Below are 26,667 nucleotides of genomic sequence, written 5' to 3'. Positions count from 1 at the left end.
ACCCCTATATGGAACAACAGGTATATCCGTTTGTGTAGGAAATCTGTGTACGTGGATGAATTCCTTTAATTTTAAATATGTTTATATTGTCTATTCTGTAAAATAGTCAGATGTCTATTCTTCTTAATGTACAGAATTCACCTGCTTGCTGCTACTACTGCACATTCACCCAATGTATATACTATACCTTGAACCTTGAACCTTGAATGAAGATCTAAAGGGATTTGGGCTGTAGCTCATTTTATGGATGAGAATGGGGTCTTATTAAAACATGAGACGTTTTGTGACAAATTTGATGTAAGATGTACTGCTCAGAGATATAAATCCCTAGTGAAAGCCATGCCAGTCCCTTTGAGATCAAAGATAAAAGAAGATATTGTGCACTCTAAAATTTCTCCTTGACTGAGGCAGCTCTGCATAGCTGGAGTTGAATTTGGTGACAGCAGGTTTACAAACAAGGTGATCAGGAATATTTTGATAAATGAAATTTGCCCTAATCCAGTTAAAAGAAATTATATTCATAAAGAATTTGAGACCATGGAGGTTAAGGCGATAAGAAAAAAGTATATTTCACTTCCTCTTTCCCCTAAAGTAAAAGAGGTTCACTTTAAAATCATTAATGAGGTTTATCCAACCAATGAATTCTTAAGACGGAAATTTAACTTAGATGTGAACGCCTGCACATTTTGTGAAGATGATATTGAAGGTCTGGATCACTTGTTTTTCTACTGTGAATCAGTGCACTCCTGGACTGACATGTGGAGCTGGCTACAGTCCAGGAGAATTCGGTTACCACATTTGACGGTGACGGTAATAAAATCTGGAATACTTGCTGAGAATGCAGATTTTTGATGATTAGGACGGTTTTGTTACTGGGAAAAAAATTTATTCACAAATGCAGATACTTTGAAGCTAAACCATGTATAAACAGATGGCTGAATGACTTTAAACTCTGGGCTAAGTCGCTGAAACTCTGAATAACAACTACTTGTTGTATTATTTAATAAGTTTAATCCATGTTCAAAAGAAGCCTCCCTATTTAATGATCATGATTGCCCTTTTTTGTTCATATTATTTGTGCCTTTGGCTTCAAATCCTTCAATGATTGTTCTTTCGTTTTTTGTCAACTCTTTTTGGCTTTGTGTTTATTGTTTTCTTTTCTCGTTGTAACGCTCAGCCGAGGATATTTGAATTAATAATGGTGCCTTGTATGTTATACTGTTGTTTATAAATAAAGTTCATTTTAAAAAAAAGTCTGAACACCGGAATATCCTCCAAAATAAAAACAACGAACACTTCCGGTTCGCTACCGGAAACTTCTAAGCTGAAAAGCCGCGGCCGGAAACACGTGCAGTTAAATCGCAGCCGAAGAAAATGACGTCCTCGGAGCTGGACCGGACTCCGCGGACTCTGTTGGTCTCGGAGAGCTCCAGCTTCTTGGACCCGAAGAACCGGATCAGCGCACAGGTGCAGCAGTTGCACTTCAACCACCAGGTGACGCTCTCACCATTCACCTCTGACCTTTCACCTCCGAGCCGTTAGCTTCACAGCGGTGGGCTCGCGGACGGCTTCATGTTCATTTGATGGAGTGCAAGGAGAGCAGTCACGGGTAGAGCAGGGCTCAGTGTGTGTGTGTGTGTGTGTGTAGCAGGGCTCAGTGTGTGTGTGTGTGTGTGTGTAGCAGGGCTCAGTGTGTGTGTGTGTGTGTAGCAGGGCTCAGTGTGTGTGTGTGTGTGTAGCAGGGCTCAGTGTGTGTGTGTGTAGCAGGGCTCAGTGTGTGTGTGTGTGTGTGTGTGTGTATAGCAGGGCTCAGTGTGTGTGTGTGTGTGTATAGCAGGGCTCAGTGTGTGTGTGTGTGTGTGTGTGTGTGTGTGTGTGTGTATAGCAGGGCTCAGTGTGTGTGTGTGTAGCAGGGCTCAGTGTGTGTGTGTGTAGCAGGGCTTAGTGTGTGTGTGTAGCAGGGCTTAGTGTGTGTGTGTGTGTGTGTGTGTGTGTGTGTATAGCAGGGCTCAGTGTGTGTGTGTGTGTGTGTGTGTGTGTGTGTGTGTGTGTGTGTGTGTGTGTAGCAGGGCTCAGTGTGCGGGTGGAGTGGTCCTGTGTGTGTGTGTGTGTGTAGCAGGGCTCAGTGTGCGGGTGGAGCAGCAGTAGGGATGGTATCTTTTAGGTTTTATCAGATACCGGTGCCAAACCGGTACTTTTGAAACGGTGCCGGTGCTTAGACGGTGCTTAGAACGTCCTGGGAAAGGTCAAATGATTTGTAACCTTCACTAAAGCTGTTTCTGTGCTGTGAGGAGCTCTGAAACAGAAACTGATTTTTGAGTGGAGACTATGGATCTGCAGTCCTGACCTCAACCCCACCCAGCACCTGTGGGAGCAGCTCGGGTGGTCTGTGAGCACACTGAGAGGGAGAGAGCTGTGCAGGAAGTCAGAGCCAAAGTCAGAGGGGATGAATGAGGATGTTTGAAGCGTACTTTGGATCTTCTTTGGCTGCTGGTTCAGTCAGTTTAGCTCAGCGTGAGGAAACCTGCAGCCCGTCTGTGAACGATCCACGCTCTGTGTTTACGTCTTTGTGTGGAATGCGTGTACCTGCTGTTTGCTGGTGTTGAAGTAGTTTTGTGAGCTTTAAGCTGAGACCCAAAATACATTTAAAACTGATTCAATGAGTCGATGTCACAATAATCAAACTAAACCAATTAACTAGGGGTGCAACGATACACAAAATTCACGGTTCGGTTCGATACTTTGGTGTCACGGTTCGATATTTTTTCGATACAAAAAAAATGTTCATGCCTTTTTAATTTGTCATTTATTAAAATTATAAATATATATTTTAACTCAAAAGTACAGTTTTTAAATTTAACCCTAACCCTTGTGCGTGTTTTTTATTTTGACAGCGAATGCGCACCTGCGGACCACTTATGTGCAGCCCTGGTTATTTAGCTCGTCATATTGCAGCCACAGAAATTATTTTGTCCATGAAACCATAAAGCTGCACTTTCTTTTTGCCTTATAGTCTGATTTGTCATAACTTTTCCGTTTTGTGGTAAGCTTTTCTTTGGCTGTCACTTCTTCACCCTGACCTGTCTTATTTGGCTCAGCAGAACTAAAATATTGTGGCGAGCTCAGACAAGGAGGAGACTGAGGTGTCGTTTGGTCTTGCTTCCCGTGAGCTAGCCAGGGAGCACAGCCGTTTATTGACATCTGCAGAAGAACACTGCCGCTAGCTAACTGCTTAGCGCGGCAACAGCACAGCAACAGCACAGCAACAACAACAACAACACACAGGGCGCCCTCTGACCCCGGAAGGACACACCGTCACAGCAAGAGGGCGTCACCCGTCACTATGGCAACATAAACAAAACATAACTGTACAAACAGAACCCCGAACAGCCCTGACCCGGTACAATATATATCCTGCTGCTTTTACACACACACTCACATAACGCTCAGCGATTCTCTGCGCGATCAACCTCTCACATGTTTAAGCTGCGGGAGATTTCACTTGTCATGTTTGCATAGTAAGCTAACGATTGATAAGACGATGTCAGAGGAATTGGTGCGCAAATTATCATCACTCACCAATCAGTGCTGTCGCTCTCTATACACAGTTCGCGCGATTGCAAAGTGAAAGCGAAAAACAAGCGCAAATTCAAACGCGATTTCAATATGTCAGATATTGACAGTGGCTCACCGATGCCAATGACATAATTACCCAGCTACATTTCCGAAAGAATGCAAAAGCATTGACATATATTTTTCCTACAATAGCCCGACGGGCAGGGCAGAGATAGATTTTGGTAGCCCGACTGGAAAAATCGCTAGCCCCGGGACGTCGGGCTAGCGATTTTGCGAGCCCTGTATCTGATTGAGGAATCACTCATCTTTGAAAAAGAGAGTTTATTACAGAGAAATGGCTCTTTTCAAAATAAAAGCTATACTATACGCTTCTTCTGGGCTCTATTCTCAGCAGCATATTAAACATATCAGGTCCCCATAAGGAGAATCATGTGCTAACGGCTGTCTAAATGACTCGGGTAAAGTTTGTAGCATGCATGCTTGTTGTTTTTGTCTGCTTCCACTTGTCTTTGCACTAGGATGATGTCGGTGTAAATGTGCAGTCATATTCGTTGTGTTCCCACTAGTGCTGTCAGCGTAAATCTTGTTGAAATGACGTTAACGCCACAACACGGCAAATCTCCGTTAACGAGCTACCGCGGATCGCCCCGTGCGTGGGGCTGGACGGCCAACACGTTAACGAGCTAACTGTGCTAACACACTAGCTCCCACCCATGTAATTGAGCATTGCGTGGCACATCCAACATACTGTTTTACTTTAGTCCATGACGCGCTTACCTTCAGGGTCATACGTCACATGAAAACCAAAATAGTTCCAAATGCCAGATCTGAATGAGGGTGGGGGAGGTTCAATTTGCCATGTTGCAAGGAGAGCTTAACTTCTGTCTCGCTAGCTTGCCCTGCGCTCAGTGAATCTGCGTTGGACTACTCCGCCTAGGCTGCACTGTCGAGCGCAGATCCACTGAGCGCTCAACACAGACAGCATCATCAGAAGGAAAGTTGATAAAATAAATTAAAAATTTATTTTGTATTGTTCGATACATATGCGTACCGAACCCAAAGCACTGTATCGAACGGTTCAATATCGATACGAGTATCGTTGCACCCCTAGAATATACATAGGTGCATTAACATATGACGTCTTACATACAAACAAAGAGTACCGTGTGTGTGTGTCAGAGTGTGACCCCATAAACGACTTCCCTAAACCTGCTGTTCTGGAAGTCCAGCAGTTCATCTAAACAAAGGCACTTAGCCTAAAACAGACATAGATGTGTTTGCTACACCATATATCAACAAGAAAAGATACGACCTCTTCCCATGACCCTAGGATGTGAGTGTGAATGCCAGAACACGCACACAAAGTCTTTGCAGACTCCTGAGGATCAAACCTCTACCAACATGACGTTGATTACAAAACTAAGCATATATGATTAGATATTTCTAAGCATAATTGACAATCCAATAATATAAACCTGACAATGGTGATAAACCGCAGGTAGCAGTAAGTGAAGCATCTTCAGAGTACAGAAACCCGGCTGACTCTGAGGTCACCTGAGGTCACCTGAGGTCAGGGCTGGGTGAGGTGAGGAAACATGTTTCAATCCAACCGTGTGTGCCTGACACTGCGCTGCTACACTCATCGTTTCTTTGAACACAAAAAATCTGAATGAATTGAAATGTTTGATTTTAACCATCAGCTGTTTCAACTGTGCAGGTGTCTGTGCTGCTTCCTGAGTGTAGCTCCGCCCCCTCTCACCTGGACTCCGTGTTGAACAACTTCAGCAGCTTCTACCTGATCAGGAAGCTGCCGGTGTACGAGCTGTTGGACCGACACTTCCTGGAGACGGCCGTGTACCACGGTAACACACCTATGCGCACCTGAGCTCCATTCCAGGAAGAGAGTTTGAAAAGAAGCCTCTAAGGTTCCCAAACAGCTGATCAGAGTCAGTTCTGTAATTTCGCCATGGCAACGGGTGAATAAAGAGCACAGGCTCCATGTTAATCCAAAGGAGCAGAAATATGAATCACGTCATCGTCACCAAGTTATTGTGACGTCCGTCTCTGAGTTTCAGCTCTGAACTCTAATTTATATCTAATGACGTTAGTTACCCATAGCAACAGACTCGCATACACAGGCCCTCGCCTGTCCACGCCCTCACCTGTCCACGCCCTCACTGCGTGACTGTCTGTGTTTCAGGTGCCGTGTTCGGTCTGTCCTACAGAACTCGCATCGATGAAGATACCTGCGTCGCACTGATGCCAAACGGTAACGTTTCTTTTTTTGTAAACTAACCTTTATTTCCTTTCTTTTTTGTGTCCCGCTTGGATCTTTAGCCATCAGAATTGTTGTCTTAAGGCCAAGAAAGATGCCAAGCGGATTTATTTTACCAAGTGGATCATCATGGCCTTGCCATATTGGTCCATTTGATTGACCTTTATTATAATTATGAATTTATTTTATTTTCAGTTGCTACAAACGGGACAGACATGACTGGGGGATAGGACAGGGAGAAAGAATGAAAGAAAGAGAGGGAGAGAAAGAAAACCAAAGGGGAGAAGAGACGGTGAGAAGGGGGGGAAGAAAGAAAAAAAACAAACAAACAAAAAAAACAAAACACCTGGGTCACCTGTATGGAGAAAAAAAACAGAAGAGAAAGCAAACAACAAAGAGCAACATAATAAAAAAAACGGCACCATCACAATAAACTAGCTAGCAGTAGATATCAGTAGATATTAAATAATAAACAATATTGTGCAGCACGCAAGATAGACAGCGCACAATGTGCTTTGAGGCAGCAGCCAAGAAAGCTGTAGTCCGCGTCTGTGAATACCCGTGTGTACACCTGTGTGCATACCTGTGTGGATCAGCATGCTTGCATTCCAAAGGTTTCTCCATGTAACGATCTGCTAGGGAGTGTGGGGGGGCCACAGCCCCGTCCTCCAGGGTATGAAGCAGGTATGGAGGAGATCAAAACTCCAGACATCCAGAGGCCCCCAGAACACAAGAGACCAAGGAAGACCAACAGAGGGGCAGCCGCACCACTGTCCCAGTAAGAGCTGAGGAGAGTCCCAGATGAGGGGTCACTCAGCAGCCGCGGAGCAGAAGCCAGGGGGAGTTGCAGTGACGCGCCCGTGAGCTCCGCCGGCAGCCAGCTGTGCCTGAGTGACCGAGCCCTAGGCCGAGAGGCCGGGGGCACCCCACCTCCGAAGTGGCCCGAGCGAGCCCCAGGCTCCAGGCCCCGATAAGCGGCCGCCAAGGAGTGAGCCGGTGTGTACCCGGACGCCCATCCCCAGACACAAAGAACCACCAACGCACCGACACCTGAGGGAGTCCGCCACTGGCAGGGGAAGTGGTGGTGGGGGGAGATAGACCCCAAACCTTGGAGGGCCTGAGATGTCCCCAGAGAGGTGGCGTCTGATACCCAACCTGACATATAGACACAGACATACAGGCACACACAGACACAAACATCCATTCCCACCCTCATGCTCTCATATGCACTTACTCTACACTCAACCAACGTGGAGACAGACATAAAGAGACGCTGTACACACGATCACACTCCCCAAGCGTACTCTACGAACCGGGTCTAGGTACCCTTGCCCCTGGAGGGGGGAACTGCACCCAGACCCAGGTGGTGTTACCCTTTTCCCTGCGGTGGGGAGAGGCAGACCGCCCCGACTCCGCAGCAGCAGGGAGGCCCCACACTCCAGACCGCAGTCGGACGGCCAACTCCTCCTCCTAGCCCCCCCGCTCCAGCAGGTCGCAGAGAACGGGGGTGAGAAAAGACTCCAAACCTCCCTCCACCCACTCATTGTAGTGTTGATGCATGTGTGTTCTAAGGTGCAATTAAAACCCAGGAGGGCATGGAGCTACCTGCCAGAGAGCAGCAGGTAAGCGCATAGCCCCTCCTGCTAGCCCTCAATGTCTACGTGTATTCAAAATTGAGAGGTGGGCAACGACGCCAGGGGTGAGGTGTACACCCTGATGGTAATTTGGAGTCCGTGTATCGTGCCCACCCCCAAGATCCTATATGTATGTGTAATGAGAGTGTGAGTAATGTGAATGTCTAAGTTGTGGGATAAAATTGAGGCAGAGGCAGCCAGAAGGGGACAGAGGGGGGGGTAGCCTCCTCTGCACCCTGGTGACATACCCCTACTCCAAGGTCCTGCATGTGTGGGTGGTTGTGGTGGAGCGGGAAGAGGGAGGCAGCTGGAGATGGGGAGGGAAGGAAGGGAGGGGCAAGTGACCCCTCCCTGGGGCCAGCTCCCCCGCTGACCCCAGTAGGCACTCCCATACTCCGCGACCCGCCAGGGAAAGGGGGCCCAGGCCCATCCAGACCGGGGCCCAGCGCAGCAGCGCCCCCCGGCCCCACAGAGCCCGGGACAGTCCATCCAACCCCACCACAGAGAAAACTGCACCCACCCCACCATCCACTCATCTTCCAGACTACATGAGACAATAGACGCCCAGGCTGAGATCTTCCTCCACCTCTCCTGTATCTCCCCCTCCTGCAGAGAGTTCCTGAGGAGAGGAAAGCTCCTGCAAGGTGTGACAATCTCCCCCACCAGTTGAAGAGCCCCCCAGGTGGCTCGACGCACCGGCGGCACCCTGCGCCAGGGATGGGCCCCCATGCACCCACCCGCCCACAACCCCGGCAACACACAAACCAGGACCCAAGGCCCCGAGGCCCGGCCAGGGCCCCAGCCCAGAGACGGAGCGCCCCCAGAACCTCACGCCCATCCCGGACCCACCCAGGGGCAGCCAGGCTACCAGGTCAGTAACCCACGTCCGTCAGCACAGACCCTCCCCTAGCCCCGCTGCACGCAGCCACGAGGAAACAGTCACCCGAGAGCCAAAAGAGCCCCCAACTGGACATGACCGCTACCCCGGGTTGAGCCCCCCGACGCCCTAAGCCTGTCCCTACCCCTACACCAATCCCAAAAGTGAAGGCGGGACCAAACTATGACCCCCCACCCCCACTAGGTGATGGAGCTGATCAAAGGAGCTAAACTAACCTTTATTTCCAACACTCCCATTAACAGTGAACGTCATCGTCACGGGGCGAAACGGTAAACTGAGACAGTGGGCGCGCTCACGCGGACACATGCTCCTCGTTCAGAGGCGTCGCAGAAACGGTTCCTCCAGGAAAACGACAAACTTCGTCTTTACATTCGTAAATGTCTGTCTGCGAAGGCGGAGCGTTACAGGAAGTGACATCAGACCGAAGCGGCAGGTTTTTCACATCTTTGTTGCGACAGGAAGATCCAGAGGAGAACCTGAGCAGAGCTGGAACAAAGTGTTTTCGAGCGTGGAGGCGGGATGCTGTGGCGTTTTTAAATCACACGGTGTCTGTCAGCCATGTGATGTCATAACATAAAGATTTGAAATCACTGATTGGCTTGTTGGATCTGTGCGTATCGCTACGGTTACAACAGCTGTACTACAAGAAGCTGCTGAAGAAAGCTGCAGAGTCGTCAGGGAGCAGGATGAACTTCCAAACAGGATTGCTCCGCCCACCTCTGTAACGGTTCAGAAGAACAGATGTTTGATGAAAGACCCTCCTCCTCTCAGCCGCGGAGATCTGCAGGAGATTGTAGTTGATCCTGATTGGACGAGAACCTCTGACCTTCTGGACTCCATGATATGTGACAGAACTGCTCACAGGAATGCTGCGTGCTGATTGGCCAGTAAAAGATCTCGCTGGTGAGATGAAGATGGAGTCTCATCTGCCCGCTGACTGATGCAGGTTTCGGGTTTCCCTGATGGCGGCAGATTGGTCGCTTGGCAGGTGGTGCGGTTCGTGCTCGGGTTTGTGGAGGGCGGTGTGCAGGAGAGGCGGAGTGCGCCGCCGTCTTTGATGGGTTTGTTCCTCGTTGGGTGATAAAGCCCTCCCACACCGCCCTGTTAGCAGAGACGTAGCTGCACGCTGCGAGGCGGGCCGAGCACACCAATCATTCAGCACTGTACGATGGTTTAACGCTTTCTCACACACGTTACTCCATCATAAACAGTTTCTTACTGAAGCACAATCAGGAGTCCTGGCATCCATCAGCACAATCAGGAGTCCTGGCATCCATCAGCACCTCCACCTTCAGCCTCCGTCACCGTTTTCTGTACTTCCTCCTGTTGTGGAGGAGCCGCTCAGTGAGCCGACGATTGAACTGCAGCTCTCCAAAGTTCTGTCGTTCTCCTGGTCTTTGGTCATTTTCAGACAAAGACCAGATATAACAGTGTTCTGACTCCGCCTCCTCACTGGCTCGAGAGCTGTCATTGGTCACCTGTCGCCGTCACCTGCTGCCATTTTCCTGAGTAATTAGCGTGACTGCTGATTTAGAGCCAGGGCGCCGTCCTCTAACATCCTGGTGATGTAATCAGTGATGCAATGACAACATGGCAGCGAGCAAAACAAAAATGGATTACATTTTAATGAGCCGCCATCTTTAATCTGGCCTTTCCTCCAACTCAATGACAACACGTTGCTTTTTCTGTAACCTGTGACCTCAGCAGGTGCCTGACTCCGCCTTTTAAAGGAAGTTGCTGTATTGTTCTGTTAGTGTGTACCGCCATAAAGCCGTTGTTCTGGCAAAACGTCCTACTTTGGCAAAACGTCCTACCGTAAGTAGTTTATGCACATTTCTGCTGTCACACAGTAATTCCAGCACAAATGTAAGTAGGTATGACGGTTTGCCACGTAACTTTGCCCATCAGAGTATGCTTGTAGCTCACATTCATAAAGGTAGCATGGTTTTACACGTATTTATACCCGTCAGAGTATGTTTCTAGCTCTTATTAACAAACGTAAGATGGTTCGCCACTGAATTATAGCTGTTAAAGTATGCTTGTACATCACATTCACAAAGGTAGGACGGTTTGGCACATAATTTTACCCATCAGAGTATGTTTGTAGCTTGTATTCACAAAGGTAGGACGGTTCGCCACTGAATTTCATGTTGTGCGCATGCGTAGAAACAACAGGTAGGGTGGTTTGTCAGATAGGATGGATTCCCAGAACACCGTGACCACAGAATCGCAGTGTGGCGGTCTAAAGGAAGCGACGGGTGTGACTCGATCAGTAACCTGTAAATGGTAATCCAATTACTGACTGATGGTAATCTGATTACTAAGGTAATTTGCACACTCAGCATGTTTTAGTTGACACAGAAAACTGTCTGCTGCAGGGATGTGACATCACTTCCTGTTTCCTGCTTAAAGTATGCCGTGTGTCTGCAGGTCACCTGACCCTCTCTCTGGATAAAGACTCGTTTGAGATTTTGGGCTTCGAGGGGAAACCGTCCAGATTCAAGCACAGAACTGCCACCAGATTCGGTCTGTCCACTTCCCGTTTGTAGTCTCATTACTCTGAAACGATATTGTAATCCGATTACATTACATATTATTGATTAGCATATAATTTCATTACTGCTCACCTGTAATCTGATTACTCTGTCTGCTGTAGTGGTATCTGTGGATCTAACTGACAGCAGCATGGCTCCTGGTAGGCGGAGCTACCTGAGGCTCCTCACAGGTCTTAAGTCCCGTCTTCAGCTGCAGACCGACTTCCTGTTATCACATCATCCAGGTGAGTGACCTCATCACCAAGGTTTGCCTGTCGTGTGTTTCCCACAATACTCTGCTCACAGTTCTGTGTTCTTCAGGGGGTGGGGCCTCTCTTCAGCCCCTCCTGTCTCGATGTGATTGGTCGCAGCACAGACCAGAGGTCAACTGCAGCGTTTTGACGGACCTGTCCTGCCCCGCCCCCCGGTCATGTGACCCTCACAGTTTCCTGGAGTGGCTAGGAGCCGTTGACGCTGGCATCAGCTGGTGAGACCTCCTGATGGGCTATGACATCATCGCTGCTGTGTCACGTTTTCAATGTTGACAGTTCTTCTTCTGTGGTTTCAGCGAGAACTCGTCCAGCAGCTTCCTGTCGTCGTTTGTCTGTCCCGAACCGAACACGATACATCGCCACGCTCTGAGCGTGTCCGTGAGCGGGATGCTGCTGCCACACGACATCCACCGTCTGCTGCAGGAGCTTAGGTGATCACCTGTCAGACTCTGTGACCTCTGCCCTCTGTCGGACTGTTCTGACTCACCTGTGCTCACCTGTCCCACAGGCGTTACGTGGAGCAGCCTCGGCTGGCGTCCTGGGTGTCCATGACGGTTCGCGGGTTTGCTGACAGTCCGGTATCCTGGAGCAACCACGAGCACGGCTTCCTGAAGGGCGGAGAGAACTTCTACACGCTGATGATGTTCCACGACCACACCTACCAGCTCCACCTCGCCACGGGAGCACATGACGTCTGCCCGCCCTGACGCACCTGCGTACCTGTGCGCGGGCAGAATTTCCTCTATCTGATTGGTTTCGTTGTAGAAACGTTTTGATTAACAAAATTTGGTTAAATAAGCTGAGCTGAGGCCACGCCCACTCTGAGACCCTGAGAAACGTGTCGATAAAATATGCTTGAATAAAGTCAGTCTGATGTCATTGTGTCTGGGGGGTTTCTGATTAGTCTTTGGCGACAGGTTATTGATTATTGACGACTTCCTGTGTAGCTGACAACGCATCACAACTGAACAATGCACCACAAAAGTAAGAAAGAAGCTCGCCATGACAACAGCTGTGTAGCAAGGAACAGCGAGAGACTCGGACGATATTCGCAAAGGATGACGAGGGAATGGGAAACAGCTGGGAACGCCGCTTACCCTCACAGTAATGAGAGGAAAGCGCAACTGAACGTGAAACATACGAGACAGACTGAGAATAAAACGGGGACGTGGCCGAGGAAACAGGATAACAGAACACGGAGACAGATGGCGAGGACAGTAGGAGCTCCAAATAAGTCACAATACAAAACTACTAACGCAGAATCAGAACATGAGGATGTATTCAGGTCAAAAGAAGCAATCAGCCAAACTTGGGCGGAAGCACCGCCTGTGCTCACGAGCAGCGTCGTTCCTCCATTCTGCTCGTGGCAGAAAACAAAGTCACGTGATCATCAAACTCTTAAATGCGACCCTCGTTACACCGGCGCAGTGTCGACTGCGATGCCAGTGAGTCTCCATCCTGCTGTGTGCCTGATATTCAGACAGTACCTGAAGGAACTTTGATCCTTTCAGACCCCAGTCCTACGAATCGCACGTCCTACGTCTCGTTCATCCTTCAGGCAGCTGATCTTTAGTAATTAGCCATGCAGAGCTGGTAAAAGTACAGACATTGTGTACTTTAGTAGAAGTACAAATACTGCTGTTAAAAATTACTCCAATAAAAGTACAGATTCAACTTCTTTACTCAAAAGTATAAAAGTACTGGCTCTGAAATGTACTCAGAGTAACAAAGTAGTTCTTTGGAGGTTTCTGTGCAGCTAGCTGAACCCTGTGCTACATTAACACATTGGAGCTGATGGAGCGACCGACACCAACAGTGTTTGCAGTTGCACGTGTTTTTATTTGCACTGTTTCACTACTTGTAGCACACACACCGGCTAGCTCAGGTCCTAGCGCAGCTTTTATCAGGGAGCCATGACCAGGTGACAGAGCTCAGGTGTGTCAGCCTCCCCTGAACCGTGTGTATATGTACATATATGTATATTGTGTATATTGTGTTGCCTACGTTGTAGTTGTCCTGGCTGATTTCCATCCTCCACACTGATAGCACACTCTTTGTCTTCTTCCCAGACGGTATACATTTGGTGGTCAATGAATCGCTTCGTCAGTATTGAGGACCAGGAGTGCCAAAATAAATTAAATATTTCATTAAATACATATATTATGAATTAAATGCCAATTCATTTCATTTAAAATATTACATTATTTCTTTCCTTTTTAATTCATTACTTAAACATTTAATTATTTAATGGGCTATTTAATTGTTTTTGGTACTCCTGGCCCTCCATAACTGGGTATAAGCTAACTGTGAGCATGAACCCACAGCCACTGTGCAGCAGTCACACACTCTACTGTAAACCCATCACAGTGCAGCGAACTCACCTGTTCATCCTGCAGAGGATTCTCATGCAGCCTTTAAATGACACAGTCTGCCTCAGTTTGATTAGCAGCAGGTTTATGAACAAACGCTATGGCTGTATCCCAATTCAGGGTCTGCAGCCTTAAAGGCTGCATTTTAAGGCCGATTACGTCACAGCGGCGCGACGAAGGCTGTCCCAATTCAAAGGCTGCTCGAAATGCGGCCCTCAAATGCGTCCTTCCTTTCCCTGAATTTTAAGGCTGTGGCAGTGTAGACTTCGTGGCCCAACATATCCCAGAATGCATAGCGCGGCGGTGGGTGTGGATAATTTTGCCGAAAAAAACGGCGGATGAGGGGCGGCCGAAGAGTAAACTTTAATTAAGTACTGAATATTATGTCACTTATTTATGTGCAAATGTTTAATAATGAAGAACATTAAACATTCCTGTTGGCCACATGTCGGCAAAGTTATGTGACATTAGTGACGTTTGTACTAACTTGGTTTTAAAGCCTTTACTTTAAAATACACACCGTTCAATAGCTGAGCTTAATCTTACAGAGAATGTGATGATTTCATGGATATTTAAAGTCAGCACTGAGACAAATTTAGTAATGCCAACATATTAAAAGAACAATATTTGTCTGTTATATATATAATACATTTATATGTACAGTGTCTAAGAAACCTGTCTTTGAGTGACAAGTTAAGGTGACAGGAAATATAAATAAAATAAATGCAGCTTGAATCTTTACTGAAGCTCAGTGTTTGAAACAGAGTTCATTCACTGCTGTAATAACTAATGATTGAAATAATAACTTTAATATTGGCCATATTATATTTACATTACCACAGTGAGATGACTTTAGTCTCATGAACAACATAGCTAATTGTTATTTACTAGCTAATCGTAAATGACTGTTCAGCACAGAAGTGAAGCCCAACAATCATGTTTCACAGTCCTGTGGTCTCAGCCTCAGATACTCAACTAATCAAAGCTCATGTAGAAACAAACAAATGAACAAAAGATTTTCTCCTTCATTTCGGTCAAACAAAGCTGTATGACACGTTTCCAGCTGTTAGTATCATGGTTTGTAGGCAACCTGGGCAGCGACGGAGGCTAGACCGTCCCATTTCACAAGCCTCGCACTTCCGGCCTCAGTGGTCTTTGAGTACACGACCCTTGTGGACTGTTAAGGCTGCAGATCCTGAATTGGGATACAGCCAATGTGACAGATTTAAAACCACGAGGACTTCCATGTGAGGTTTAAATGAGCGTCCTTCTTCCTCTCCTGTCCTTCTTTCTAATCTGTCTCCATCTCTGAGTGAACGTAGCTTTCTGTCTTTTCTCTCCCTGTCAAATACAGCAGCTGGACCTTTAGCTGCAACACACTGTGAGACAAAATGCATGTTTGTTGAGCTGATAAGTGTCAGCTAATAGAAATGAGCTGACAGTGTTGCTCCTCTTCTGTAGTGCTAGCTCGATGCTAAAGAGTGTGTGTGTGTGTGTGTGTGTGTGTGTGTGTGTGTGTGTGTGTGTGTGTAAACCCATCACAGTGCAGCGAACTCACCTGTTCATCCTGCAGAGGATTCTCATGCAGCCTTTAAATGACACAGTCTGCCTCAGTTTGATTAGCAGCAGGTTTATGAACAAACACAATGTGACATAACTATTCTCCTGAAAGTCTCTGAGCTTTTTATCGTTAACGCTGTTTGTAACTGGTATTCCTCAGAGGCTGCTCTCTTTAAAGCGCCTTCAGGAAACAGACCAACACCACGCTGGGAGGTTGCTCAGATTCTTAGCAATCCTTTCCTAACTCCTTATCAACTCTCCTAGCCTTCTTTCCTTGACCTCAATGATATTTTTGCCTAGATCAAGGAAAGGAGGCTCAGACATGCCATAAGTACAGAAAAAAGGATGGACTTTTTGGACCACACCGTGAGTTGACTGAGGTCAAAAGTCCTTTTCTCATGGAAGAGGCACCCCTGCTGAGGGTCATGGCCCTCTTTGTTTACAGTCTGTGCTGATTTCAGGTAACAAACAGAGCCAGACAGCGTCATGTGACACATTCTGAGTTTATTCTGGCAAAGAAACACGGAGACCCTGAGACAGTCAGCCCACCGGCCAGAGGTCACCATTTACCCACAATTCATCGCTGTAGCACCTGTATGCGCCACCTGCAGGCTAAACAGTCTAGAAGAGCGCGCTGCAACACAACATCTTGACCCCAGGATCAAAGTCAGGGACAGAAACACTTTATTTAGGGTTAACCCTGACCCCGCATGACCCCAGGTAAACACAACCTCAGGTAAGGAGACAGTCCCACATATAGGTCCCATCAGTCTGTTAGCCTAGCTTAGCTTAGCATGAAAGCTGGCCGCAGGAAATCTGTTAGCTTAGCTTTAATTAGCATACAGGCTAGAAGCAGCGAACCTGTTAGCCAAGCTGAGCCCTGAGGAAGACAGTAAGGCTCCTGCGGGTGGAGAGCCCTCAGTTTGGTCTGTCAGGCTAAGTTTAAGTTTGAACTGAAACGTTTAAGATTTCCTAAAACGCCCAGTTTGTCTCCATGCTCTCCCCATCACTGGGTAACCCCACCCGTCACAGGCTGGCTTCCACAAGGAGCCAACTGAGGCCAAATACAAGCATCACTTTGTCCTTGCCAGATTCCTGCTAACTGGAAAATAAACTATGTCTGATCATTATCATGCTCTGTAGATGCTGCTAGCTTCTGTTAGCATCTATTAGCTTTTATTAGACTACGTTAGCTCCTGTTAGGCCTTTTTAGCATCCATGTGCTCCTGTTAGCTTCCATTTGCAACCTTTACCTTCTTTTAGTGCCTGCTAACATCTGTTAGCACCATAATAAACAAAACCAATCCTTCGTCATGAGCTGACAGCTGGCATGGGGGTAAGTTGGGGGTAATTATGCACAAACTATAGCCCTCACAGTCTGATTGCCATGTTTATTATCTTTCTGTCCAGTCAGATGGCAAGATGTCATGAGGAGGCGGAGCTTAGAAACAGGAGGTAAACAGAGCATTTAACACGCAGTACAGTGGGAGGAGCATAGAGATCCATGACAGGATGACCGTCAGCGGAGTTGGATCCAAGCCAGCTAACCTTCTGCGGCTAGTTTACAGAGAGCAGAAGAGGCACCGTCCTCAGTCGGACATGTTGGCGTCTTTCGCAGAATCCGCCACGCTTCAGTCAGCGCTCCGAGTCCTGGTCACAGTTCCAGTTGTGGTCCTAGCAGAGCTCGGTCCTCCTCTGCAGGTACTGCAAGATGGCGTCGGTTCCCTGTGAGGAGCCCCAGACCCTCTTCAGGGCTTCACACTCGCGCTCGTTAGCTTGCTCCAGAGCACTGCGACTCGTGTTCCTCATTAGTGCCTTGGACTCCCGCAGGACCTGCAGGACAGGAAGTGACACCACGAAGGACAGAGTCTGTGATAGGAGCAAGCAGATCAATGAGTTTGTGTACTGATCTCTGATCTGAGTCTGAAACCTGCGTGTAGGTGACATCAGTCACAGAGGACAGCACCTGTGGGTGGGTGTGCACCACCACACCAGCCTGGCCCCCTTTTTAAAAAGCCCACGGCTGACCCCGCCCACCTTGAGTTTTAGGCCACCTGATGAACTCACCTGATGAGGGTCAGCGTCTGACGTCGGGGTGAAACGCATCACTTTGACATTTCACCACAGACGCTTCAGTGCTGACCTTTGACCTTAGCCCCACCACATAACCTGTTTGGAGGCTTTAGATAATCAGGACCAGATCTGATCAGGAATCAATACAGTAACCTTGGAAACGTGTGTGTATGTGTGTGTGTGTGAGAAAGAGAGATAGGAACTGACCAGTGAGTCAACGGCGACCAGCTCTTTAATCCGCAGCATCACTTCCTGTGTGAAGGTCCCCGGCCACAGCACCTGAGATACCAGCCCTTTAAGACACGCCTCCTGAGCTGTCAGCTTCCTACCGCTGAGCAGCAGCTCGTTTGCCTGAAACACAGCACAGGAAGTGAGGCGGAGTTGCGAGGCAAACCATGCAGGACATTTAACAGTGCAGGAAGCAGCTGACTGACCGCAGCGAGCCCCATGATGCGAGGGAAGGAGAAGGAGGAGCAGGCGTCGGGCGTCTGGCCGTACGCTGTGTACGGTGTTTGGAACCACGCCTTCTCATTGGCCCACACCACATCACACAGTGGCAGAATGGCGGCGCCGAGGCCAACGGCCGGCCCATTCACTGCCGCCACGATGGGTTTCCTGAACTGGATGAAGGTGTTGATGAAGGTCCTGAGAAAGAGGGCACAAGGGTCAGAGGTCAAAGCGCCCAGCTCACCGATGCAGCGATTATTCCATCGAGGAATCAGAACAAACAAGCACAAAAACACGGGCTTTTCACAATAAAAGGTTCCAGTTTATCAATGACTCTCTTTGCTCTGACAGTGTAGATTTTAATTACTGTTAACAGCTGACGTCAGCGCTTTCGTGGGATGGCGGCACAGCAGAGCGCATTCCCGGCGTTCCAGTTAAAAGGGCTTCAAGAGGAACGAGCAGCAGGAAATACAGGGAGTGCAGAATTATTAGGCAAATGAGTATTTTGTCCACATCATCCTCTTCATGCATGTTGTCTTACTCCAAGCTGTATAGGCTCGAAAGCCTACTACCAATTAAGCATATTAGGTGATGTGCAACTCTGTAATGAGAAGGGGTGTGGTCTAATGACATCAACACCCTATATCAGGTGTGCATAATTATTAGGCAACGTCCTTTCCTTTGGCAAAATGGGTCAAAAGAAGGACTTGACAGGCTCAGAAAAGTCAAAAATAGTGAGATATCTTGCAGAGGGATGCAGCAGTCTCAAAATTGCAAAGCTTCTGAAGCGTGATCATCGAACAATCAAGCGTTTCATTCAAAATAGTCAACAGGGTCGCAAGAAGCATGTGGAAAAACCAAGGCGCAAAATAACTGCCCATGAACTGAGAAAAGTCAAGCGTGCAGCTGCCAAGATGCCACTTGCCACCAGTTTGGCCATATTTCAGAGCTGCAACATCACTGGAGTGCCCAAAAGCACAAGGTGTGCAATACTCAGAGACATGGCCAAGGTAAGAAAGGCTGAAAGACGACCACCACTGAACAAGACACACAAGCTGAAACGTCAAGACTGGGCCAAGAAATATCTCAAGACTGGTTTTTCTAAGGTTTTATGGACTGATGAAATGAGAGTGAGTCTTGATGGGCCAGATGGATGGGCCCGTGGCTGGATTGGTAAAGGGCAGAGAGCTCCAGTCCGACTCAGACGCCAGCAAGGTGGAGGTGGAGTACTGGTTTGGGCTGGTATCATCAAAGATGAGCTTGTGGGGCCTTTTCGGGTTGAGGATGGAGTCAAGCTCAACTCCCAGTACTGCCAGTTTCTGGAAGACACCTTCTTCAAGCAGTGGTACAGGAAGAAGTCTGCATCCTTCAAGAAAAACATGATTTTCATGCAGGACAATGCTCCATCACACGCGTCCAAGTACTCCACAGCGTGGCTGGCAAGAAAGGGTATAAAAGAAGAAAAACTAATGACATGGCCTCCTTGTTCACCTGATCTGAACCCCATTGAGAACCTGTGGTCCATCATCAAATGTGAGATTTACAAGGAGGGAAAACAGTACACCTCTCTGAACAGTGTCTGGGAGGCTGTGGTTGCTGCTGCACGCAATGTTGATGGTGAACAGATCAAAACACTGACAGAATCCATGGATGGCAGGCTTTTGAGTGTCCTTGCAAAGAAAGGTGGCTATATTGGTCGCTGATTTGTTTTTGTTTTTGAATGTCAGAAATGTATATTTGTGAATGTGGAGATGTTATATTGGTTTCACTGGTAAAAATAAATAATTGAAATGGGTATATATTTGTTTTTTGTTAAGTTGCCTAATAATTATGCACAGTAATAGTCACCTGCACACACAGATATCCCCCTAAAATAGCTAAAACTAAAAACAAACTAAAAACTACTTCCAAAAACATTCAGCTTTGATATTAATGAGTTTTTTGGGTTCATTGAGAACATGGTTGTTGTTCAATAATAACATTATTCCTCAAAAATACAACTTGCCTAATGATTCTGCACTCCCTGTACAGGTGCTGGTCATAACATTAGAATATCATCAAAAAGTTGATTTCACCAATTCCATTCAAAAAGTGAAAGATGTTTACGTCCAGTCCACACAGACTGACATATTTCAGGTGTTTCCTTCTCTCAGCCAATGAAAACCCCAGATTCAGCATCTTATCATGAATATTACTGAAGACCAATACAAACAAAGTGTTTTCAGGAATCGTGGCCAACTGAACAGTCTGAGCATGAGCAGCTCTCGATACATAGCTGGGCTCCTTTTGCCGGAATGACGTAGCAACGCGGCGTGAATCAGTCTGTGGCGCCGCTCAGGTGTGACGAGAGCCCAGCTTGTTATTATTATTGGTATTTATTTGTCGTGTTTATTATTCTTATCGTACCTTCCATATTCCTGTTGTTCAGTGTTTTGGTCAGCCATGTGTTGTTTTTAACGTGCTATAAATGAAAATTTGGATGGAACTGGTGAAATAAATCAACTTTTTGATGATATTCTAATGACCAGCACCTGTATATAGGACACGAGCTACGAGACCAGATCTCGGCCGCAGAGGATAACGACAAGCGTGCAGAAGTAGGGCGGTGCCACATGACCGAATGAAAACGTCTGTCATATTATACGCTACCGTTTGTTTCATGGTGTCATAAAATCTACCGTTTACAGCGAAATGTTTTCATGGGAGCAGAGAATCCAGCATGACCAGGGAAGACGAGGCAGAACCAGGCAGCTCCAAACAGAAGGACCAGTCCACACAAACCCAGGACCTCAGTCCTAAACGGGGGGCCGCCTCTGCAGCAGGGAAACCGTTTGGTTATGAAACGCCTGACACGGACCAGAAAATTGGACTATGCACATTATGGCACAAACCGGTGCCCACCTCAGACTCAAACACCACAAAGCTCTTCTCACATGACAGAGGATGCAGAGTTTACGGACGAGAAGCAAAAACGAGCCGTCAGGCGCTCCAAGTAAACCTCAGACTCAAACGTCAGAGCAGGCTCCTCCCCGCAGCACGCCGTGGAATAAAGACTCAAAAATGCATCGTTTCACGCAGTCAGAACACTCGACACCCAGCTGGAAACACCGCACAGGTCGAGCTGCCCGGGGTTCACAGGAAAAGCACATTTAGGGACAGGTGGTTATCGGGATGTCTTATGTCAGGAGACTGTGGTCATGTGGCACAGCCCGAGGCAGAGGCTTGCTGTGGTTAAAGAAGGACGAGAGGAGGAACCTCCGTCGACGCTGGAGTCAGTGGATCGCTTACTACCACAAAGACTGGAGCTGGACTCGACTGAGCTACAGGTAGGAAGAGCCCATCGCCACGACCACGGCAGCCTGGCAGGAACGTGGGCTTGAAACACCTGCACCGTGATTATGCACCCGAGGTTTCAAAGCGACAAAGGGAACATGTTGGAGCAAAGGCAGTGCGGAAAGAGAGGATTTCAAACCCTGGTTGCAAAGATGAGGGTTTGGTGAGGTTTGAGGGAATGGTGCTCCATGACTCAACCAGCGATGCTCAAACGCTCGGCGACTTGATTGGAGCGTAGCCGACGGTTGCCAAGGCGCACAGACAGAAAAACAAGCCTTTCGGGAAAGACTGAGTTTTTAAACGCTAACAGCAGGAATGTCGGCTGGACACAAACAGAGAGTTTAGCAGCTGACCGAGCAGTAAGGCAGTAAAACAGAGTCGAGCACCAACACTGCTAGAACAATGGCCACTGGCTGGACGCCATTAGAGGGCCCTTCCTATTGGAGGGTGAGAGAGCCCCTGAAGGCCCCACAGCTGGAGGTCAGCACATGTCTTTTTCTTGATCATTTAAAGAGTTCATGTTTTATACAGCTGTAATGTTTACATGTGTATACTGGGTCTACTACTGGCACGATACCAGTCCTTCCTTTTAATGTTAATGGTCTGTCAAACACGATGAAGTAAAATGAGGAAAGAAAAGCAGCTCAACTATAGGGAACATGACAAACGCATCTTCATCCTGTTATAACTCTGTTATAACAATCCTTCAATTAAGCAAACATCGATGGATGGATTACAGGCGTCCAACTCCTCGAGGGTTATGTATTATTGTAGGGTCTGCCTTACAATAGAAAGCACCTTGAGGCGACTGTTGTTGTGATTTGGTGCTGTGTAAATAAAGTTGAATTGAACTGAGGGCCGGTGTCCTGCAGGTTTTAGTCCTTGATCCAACACAGCTGATTTAAATGACCTCCTCAGCATGTCCTAAAGTTGTCCAGAGGCCTGGTAACGAACTCATCGTGTGGTTCAGGTGAGTTGGCCCAGGGTGAGATCTAAATGTGCAGCACAGCGGCCCTCGAGGCCTGGAGTTCCCCACCCCTGCTTTAGAAGATATAAATCTAAGTATTTACAAGTCTGAGGCAGAGCCTTCAGTTTACAGGCCCCTCTTCTGTGAAACCAGCTCCTAGTTTGCAAACAATTGGAGAAAAAACATAAAATGAAAACAACAGTTGAGGATATTAGTTTTAAAAAAAACCCTGAATAACAGGAAATACTGAAAAATCGATTGTTTGTGAAGCAAAGCGGTTATAAAGGAGGCTCTCAGTCAAACCATTGGCCCAACATTTAAGACAAAGTATTAATATTCAGGGGAATACTGATTAGCCTGCTATACTGATGGCATTCTGATTTATTTGGGACTACCAGCTAACTCAGTGCCTGTACTGATGCAGGCGTTTGGCTATTCTGGTCAATTACAAAATGAATATAAGACAGGTACTCGATTACACCAGGAGAGAAGATGAAATAGTTACAGAACTATTCGAGTGCCATTATTCACCAGTACAGAGGATACAGTAACACACAAACAATCCATCAGAATGAATCTACCACCCAAGTTATTATATTTATTCCAAACCCGGCGGCAGGAGTGAGTGGGAAACAATCCCACGACTAGGGATGGGTATCGTTTAGGTTTTATCCGATACCGGTGCCAAACCAGTACTTTTGAAACGGTGCCAGTGCTTAAAGAATGGAGAACACAAACTTTGTCCAAAAACCTCTCATGTTTAACTGTTTTCCACTTTTTCTTTGGTCATTTTAGCCTTTTTGGCCAGGGTGAAGGGAGCATCTGCCATCAAACAAGAAGACAGCTGCATGTAACTACGACGGTGTTTGCTAGTTCACTTTACATGCATTAATGTAATAACGTGGTTAGCCTACTCAACGTAAATTACACACGAACAACATTAAGCTACTCACGCAGAGAAGAACGGCTGCTGCTGCATCATCATCCTCATCATTTCTGCTACACTGGCAGGGCTAGGGGCCAGGACTCTCCTCTTCGGGTTCTTGGGGGATGTTGCTAACTCCGGTCCGATAACAGGCACCACACCCGCAGTAGATGTGCTCGGTGTGAGGTCTCGCAGCAAGCTATCAAATACGGCGCATTTCTCGGCTTTTAAAAAAACGCTATGCGTCGCCAGGTGTTTCATCGGATTTGAGGAGTTACCTCCTTTGACAGTATCACAGTATCAGCTTAAAGCACTTGTTGCAGGCTGCTGAGTTTGCATCTTTTGCTGTGAAGTACAGCCAGACTTTTGACCGCTTCGCCTTGGGCATTTTTAATCTGTAGCTCGGCTCTAAAAGAACCTACGTACCTGGACCCGCCTACTATCCTCGGAAACGTAAAATGATTGGCTGCAATCTAAAGTGTGTCACATCTCAGGAAAATAAAGCACCGAAATGTGCGCTGCTTTTCAGTCTGGTCACTACCATTTATGTCAGAACCAGTGCCATCATGGCACCGGATACCGGTACCCATCCCTACCCATGACTGGGACAGAGCATTGTCCAAATATATCCGGCAGGCTGAGGGAAGAGGAGGGTGGGGCCACAGTTAAGGCCTAAAGAGCTGCAGCTTTACGTGAGACCATGAAGGAAGGCAGCCTACTGCGTTTCTGTAAAAACATCTGTATTTACACACGAGGCTGTTGTCAGAGGAAACCTGCAGACGGATCATTTCTGCCTCGCACACAAACACTCAGCTCTGTAATCAATATAACCAGGAGGACTGGACAACAACACGGGCGCGAGCTATGACATCATTCAGCCCACTGAATGATGTCATAGCTTTTACCCTCAAGCTGCTCGCAGATACGTTTCTACTGCAGGTCTGGTTTTGGCCACGTTTTCATGCCGACGACAGAGCGCTACAGAGTTTAAACGAAGCAAACATTGGCGTACGTTTGAGTTACTGTATAACGGCTGCAGCCTTAGACGCCGCTCAGCGTTGCCACGTGTTACCTGATGGTTTCGGCCATTTTGATGCTCTCCTTCTTCCTGTCGTCCGTCAGGCGTCTGATGAAGTACAGGAAGTCCAGTCCGCAGCAAAAAACGCTGCCAACGGCGCCGAGCAGCACCAGCTTACTGTCGTCCGACGCCGCTGTTGCCATGGCGCTCTGGATCTCCTTCATAACCTGACAGGGACGAGACAGAGGTGAATTTCTGGACATGTTATTAATCCTTTATTTATCCAGGTAAAAATCTCATTGAGATTAAAAATCTCATTTCCAAGAGAGACCTGACATGTGGGGGCAGTCTGACCGCAGGGGCGGGGCCTCACCTCCGGGTTGAGCGTGTTGTTGTCAGAGCTTTTGGTGGACAGCAAGATGTGGGTGAAGCCATCTTGTTTCTTCACCACGATGTCACGGTAACGGTACGCACTCTCCGTCTGACGCACGCTGAAGCGAAGCCGTTTATCGAACGCTGAGCGCTCCTCCAGGCGCCGCTTCCCTGTCACCGTGGTCGCCCCGGCAACAGCACTCTGCAGACCCGACATCCCACCAACGGCGACGCCCTCAATCAGTGGCGAATTTCCTAGAGAGAATGCAGAACATCAGAACGCCCACTTCCTGTCCACAGACAAAACAGCAGGTCATGGGACAACGACCAATCACCAGGAAGGAGGCAGAGCTTACTGTAAAATGAATATGGTTCTCATATATCACTATCAGGCTGAGGCTGTAAGGAGCTCTCCTACTGGCTGTTAGAAACACAGCTGCTCTCACCTGAGCGTGACGCCGCCTCGTAACCGATCAATCAGTCTAAGGATCGATCTGGTGGTCCGGCTGACTGATTACACCATTTGGTAATGGCTGATTGATCGGTTATTGATCTTGGCGATGACAGTAGCATGCTTTTCCCCCCCCCCTGGGCGGGACTCACCTCTGCCACTGAGCGAGCGCATGGCAGCTGGCGTGATGGGGGCTCGTGGTGGCGGCGGTGGGTTCTGACTGCGGGGTCGGGTCCCCATGCGCGCTCGCTCCTCTCCAGGCCCCAGCTGGATCCCTGACGGCGGTTTCTCCAGCAGAGCGACCTCTGGTGGGACCAGCTGAGCCTCGCCTGCCTCCAGGCTGTGTGCCGCCTCGCTGGGCGACTCCTCGGCGTCTGGGCGGCCATTCATCGGGCTCTTTGGGACCAGGATCTTGATGCCTGTTTTTGACAAGTCCACGCTACGGCGGGCGGGGCCGGCCGGAGACGCCGACATCAGCCCAAAGCTGTCAGCCGGCAGCGGCTGCTGTAGGGGGCGGGGCGGGTTGGCAGGGAGTAACTGAGCTGGGCTCGGAGGAGACCTCGCCTGGTTACGGTCGCCCGAACCACTTCGGATGTCCGCATCGACGTCGCCGCGAGAGGCATGTGGCTTGCAGGGCGCTTTGTGGACAGGGGCCCCAGTGAAGGTTAGGCGTGCTGCGTGTGGAGCGCAGCAAGGCGCCGTCTCTGTGGCGCTCGGCGTGCTGGCGGTTGAACTGGTGGACATACGCCATGCAGGTGGACAGGTGACTCTCGGGCTCCCAGGTGTCGCCCTCAGCGCCGTACCCTCGCCACCTGACCAGGTACTCGACCCGACCTTTCCTGTTCCTGCGCCGGTCCACAATCCGCTCCACCTGGAGGACACAGAGGGCGGAGCCCACAATAAGCATCACGCCACTACTTTGGTGACGTCACATTGTGACGTATTTACAGGTATTGTTCACTAATCAGATCAAAACTTCCTCCGCCGGAGGGCACGGACCACCTCAAGTGTGAGCTCCCAGCAGGCTCGCGAGGACAGTTACAGGGAGAGACCGGAAGGCTAACAGACAGCTACCATTGCGCTAACTGTGCTCACGTGCGGCCCCTCTAGCGACTAGCTGTAGTTTTTCTCTGGACTTCTCTCCGACCGTCTGCCTCGGACTCGATCAGTCGATAACTGCCTACTTTGTTCGACTTTCCTAACTTCATAAACTCCGCCGCTTAGCATGTTAGCATTAGCTCACATTACCTCGTAGAGCTCCTCGGTCGCCATGGAGATGTCCGCGTGCACGGGCAGCTTCAAGAAGCTACTTCAGGGGCGCAGCAACATGAGGGACGGTGTGTGTGTATGTGTGAGTGTCGATCCGCGCGGAGCTGCAGGTGTGTGTGCTCCTGTTGGCTCAGGTAACTATACCCCGGTGTTAGCTGTTAGCACGGTGGCGTCTCACAAGCTTCCGCTCTGACTCTGACCATGACCTTCAAAATAAAAGCCCCACCACGACAGGAATTGACGTATTGCAGTTTTATGCACTGATGTGTAATTTTCTTTTTATTTGTTTCTAATTTAAATAATTAAAAATGGAAACATGTTTATTTCTGCTATAAAATTTAACCAGCTGGGGCCTCTGCTGACCCTAGAGGAAGTGCAGTGTTTGGTACTTCCTGTGTGTGTTTCACGTTTTTTTTTTCCACTCTGGGATTCCAAAGGTCAGTTTTCCTTAGTTTTGCAGCCATAGTCAGAGCTGTTTCAGTTGTCCATACACTAGGGGAAGAAGCTTCAATGCTTCCTTTATGACCTCCTTTAGCAGAGGAGACACTGGACCATCTTTATGAAAAGGGAGGAGAAAATGGCGTCCCATAATTCGTTGTCCATCCGACCATTCATGAAAACATAATCACAGTAACCAAAGCGGAGCAGATCATGTAAATGTCCATTCTCTGTGTTTTTTTCTTTTCATTCAGAA

General features: G+C 48.2%; 2 protein-coding genes across 2 annotated transcripts; one reads left to right on the top strand and one right to left on the bottom strand.

The window, feature by feature from the left end:
- Positions 1 to 1,327: 1,327 nt before the first annotated feature.
- rpp40 (ribonuclease P/MRP 40 subunit) lies at positions 1,328 to 12,068 on the top strand. The gene is made up of 8 exons (XM_040022996.1): positions 1,328 to 1,494; positions 5,294 to 5,438; positions 5,777 to 5,845; positions 10,814 to 10,909; positions 11,040 to 11,162; positions 11,239 to 11,404; positions 11,486 to 11,620; positions 11,698 to 12,068. The coding sequence occupies exons 1-8, from the start codon at positions 1,375 to 1,377 to the stop codon at positions 11,894 to 11,896; spliced, it is 1,053 nt and encodes a 350-aa protein (XP_039878930.1). The 5' UTR covers positions 1,328 to 1,374; the 3' UTR covers positions 11,897 to 12,068.
- Positions 12,069 to 15,602: 3,534 nt separating this feature from the next.
- On the bottom strand, positions 15,603 to 25,561 carry cdyl (chromodomain protein, Y-like). The gene is made up of 6 exons (XM_040022604.1): positions 24,857 to 25,561; positions 24,255 to 24,508; positions 23,936 to 24,108; positions 17,626 to 17,836; positions 17,399 to 17,542; positions 15,603 to 16,951 (listed from the first exon to the last, which is right to left on the bottom strand). Exons 1-6 carry the CDS (start codon positions 25,446 to 25,448, stop codon positions 16,793 to 16,795), a joined length of 1,533 nt encoding a protein of 510 aa, XP_039878538.1. The 5' UTR covers positions 25,449 to 25,561; the 3' UTR covers positions 15,603 to 16,792.
- Positions 25,562 to 26,667: the final 1,106 nt, after the last annotated feature.

The sequence above is a fragment of the Simochromis diagramma genome, unplaced genomic scaffold (assembly GCF_900408965.1).
Source record: "Simochromis diagramma unplaced genomic scaffold, fSimDia1.1 OVJJ01000385.1, whole genome shotgun sequence".
Classification (NCBI taxonomy): domain Eukaryota; kingdom Metazoa; phylum Chordata; class Actinopteri; order Cichliformes; family Cichlidae; genus Simochromis; species Simochromis diagramma.
This window is presented reverse-complemented; position numbering and strand designations above follow the sequence as displayed.

What these genes read in the sequence shown, in the direction of transcription:
- rpp40 (XM_040022996.1), top strand. Translation starts at nt 1,375, where the DNA reads ATGACGTCCTCGGAGCTGGACCGGACTCCGCGGACTCTGTTGGTCTCG. An exon ending in GGAGACGGCCGTGTACCACG is followed by an intron (nt 5,439 to 5,776) that starts GTAACACACCTA and finishes TCTGTGTTTCAG; the next exon opens with GTGCCGTGTTCGGTCTGTCC. An exon ending in CGTCGCACTGATGCCAAACG is followed by an intron (nt 5,846 to 10,813) that starts GTAACGTTTCTT and finishes GTGTGTCTGCAG; the next exon opens with GTCACCTGACCCTCTCTCTG.
- cdyl (XM_040022604.1), bottom strand. Translation starts at nt 25,448, where the DNA reads ATGTCCACCAGTTCAACCGCCAGCACGCCGAGCGCCACAGAGACGGCG. An exon ending in ACAACACGCTCAACCCGGAG is followed by an intron (nt 24,109 to 24,254) that starts GTGAGGCCCCGC and finishes CGTCCCTGTCAG; the next exon opens with GTTATGAAGGAGATCCAGAG. An exon ending in AAAATGGCCGAAACCATCAG is followed by an intron (nt 17,837 to 23,935) that starts GTAACACGTGGC and finishes CCTCTTTCTCAG; the next exon opens with GACCTTCATCAACACCTTCA.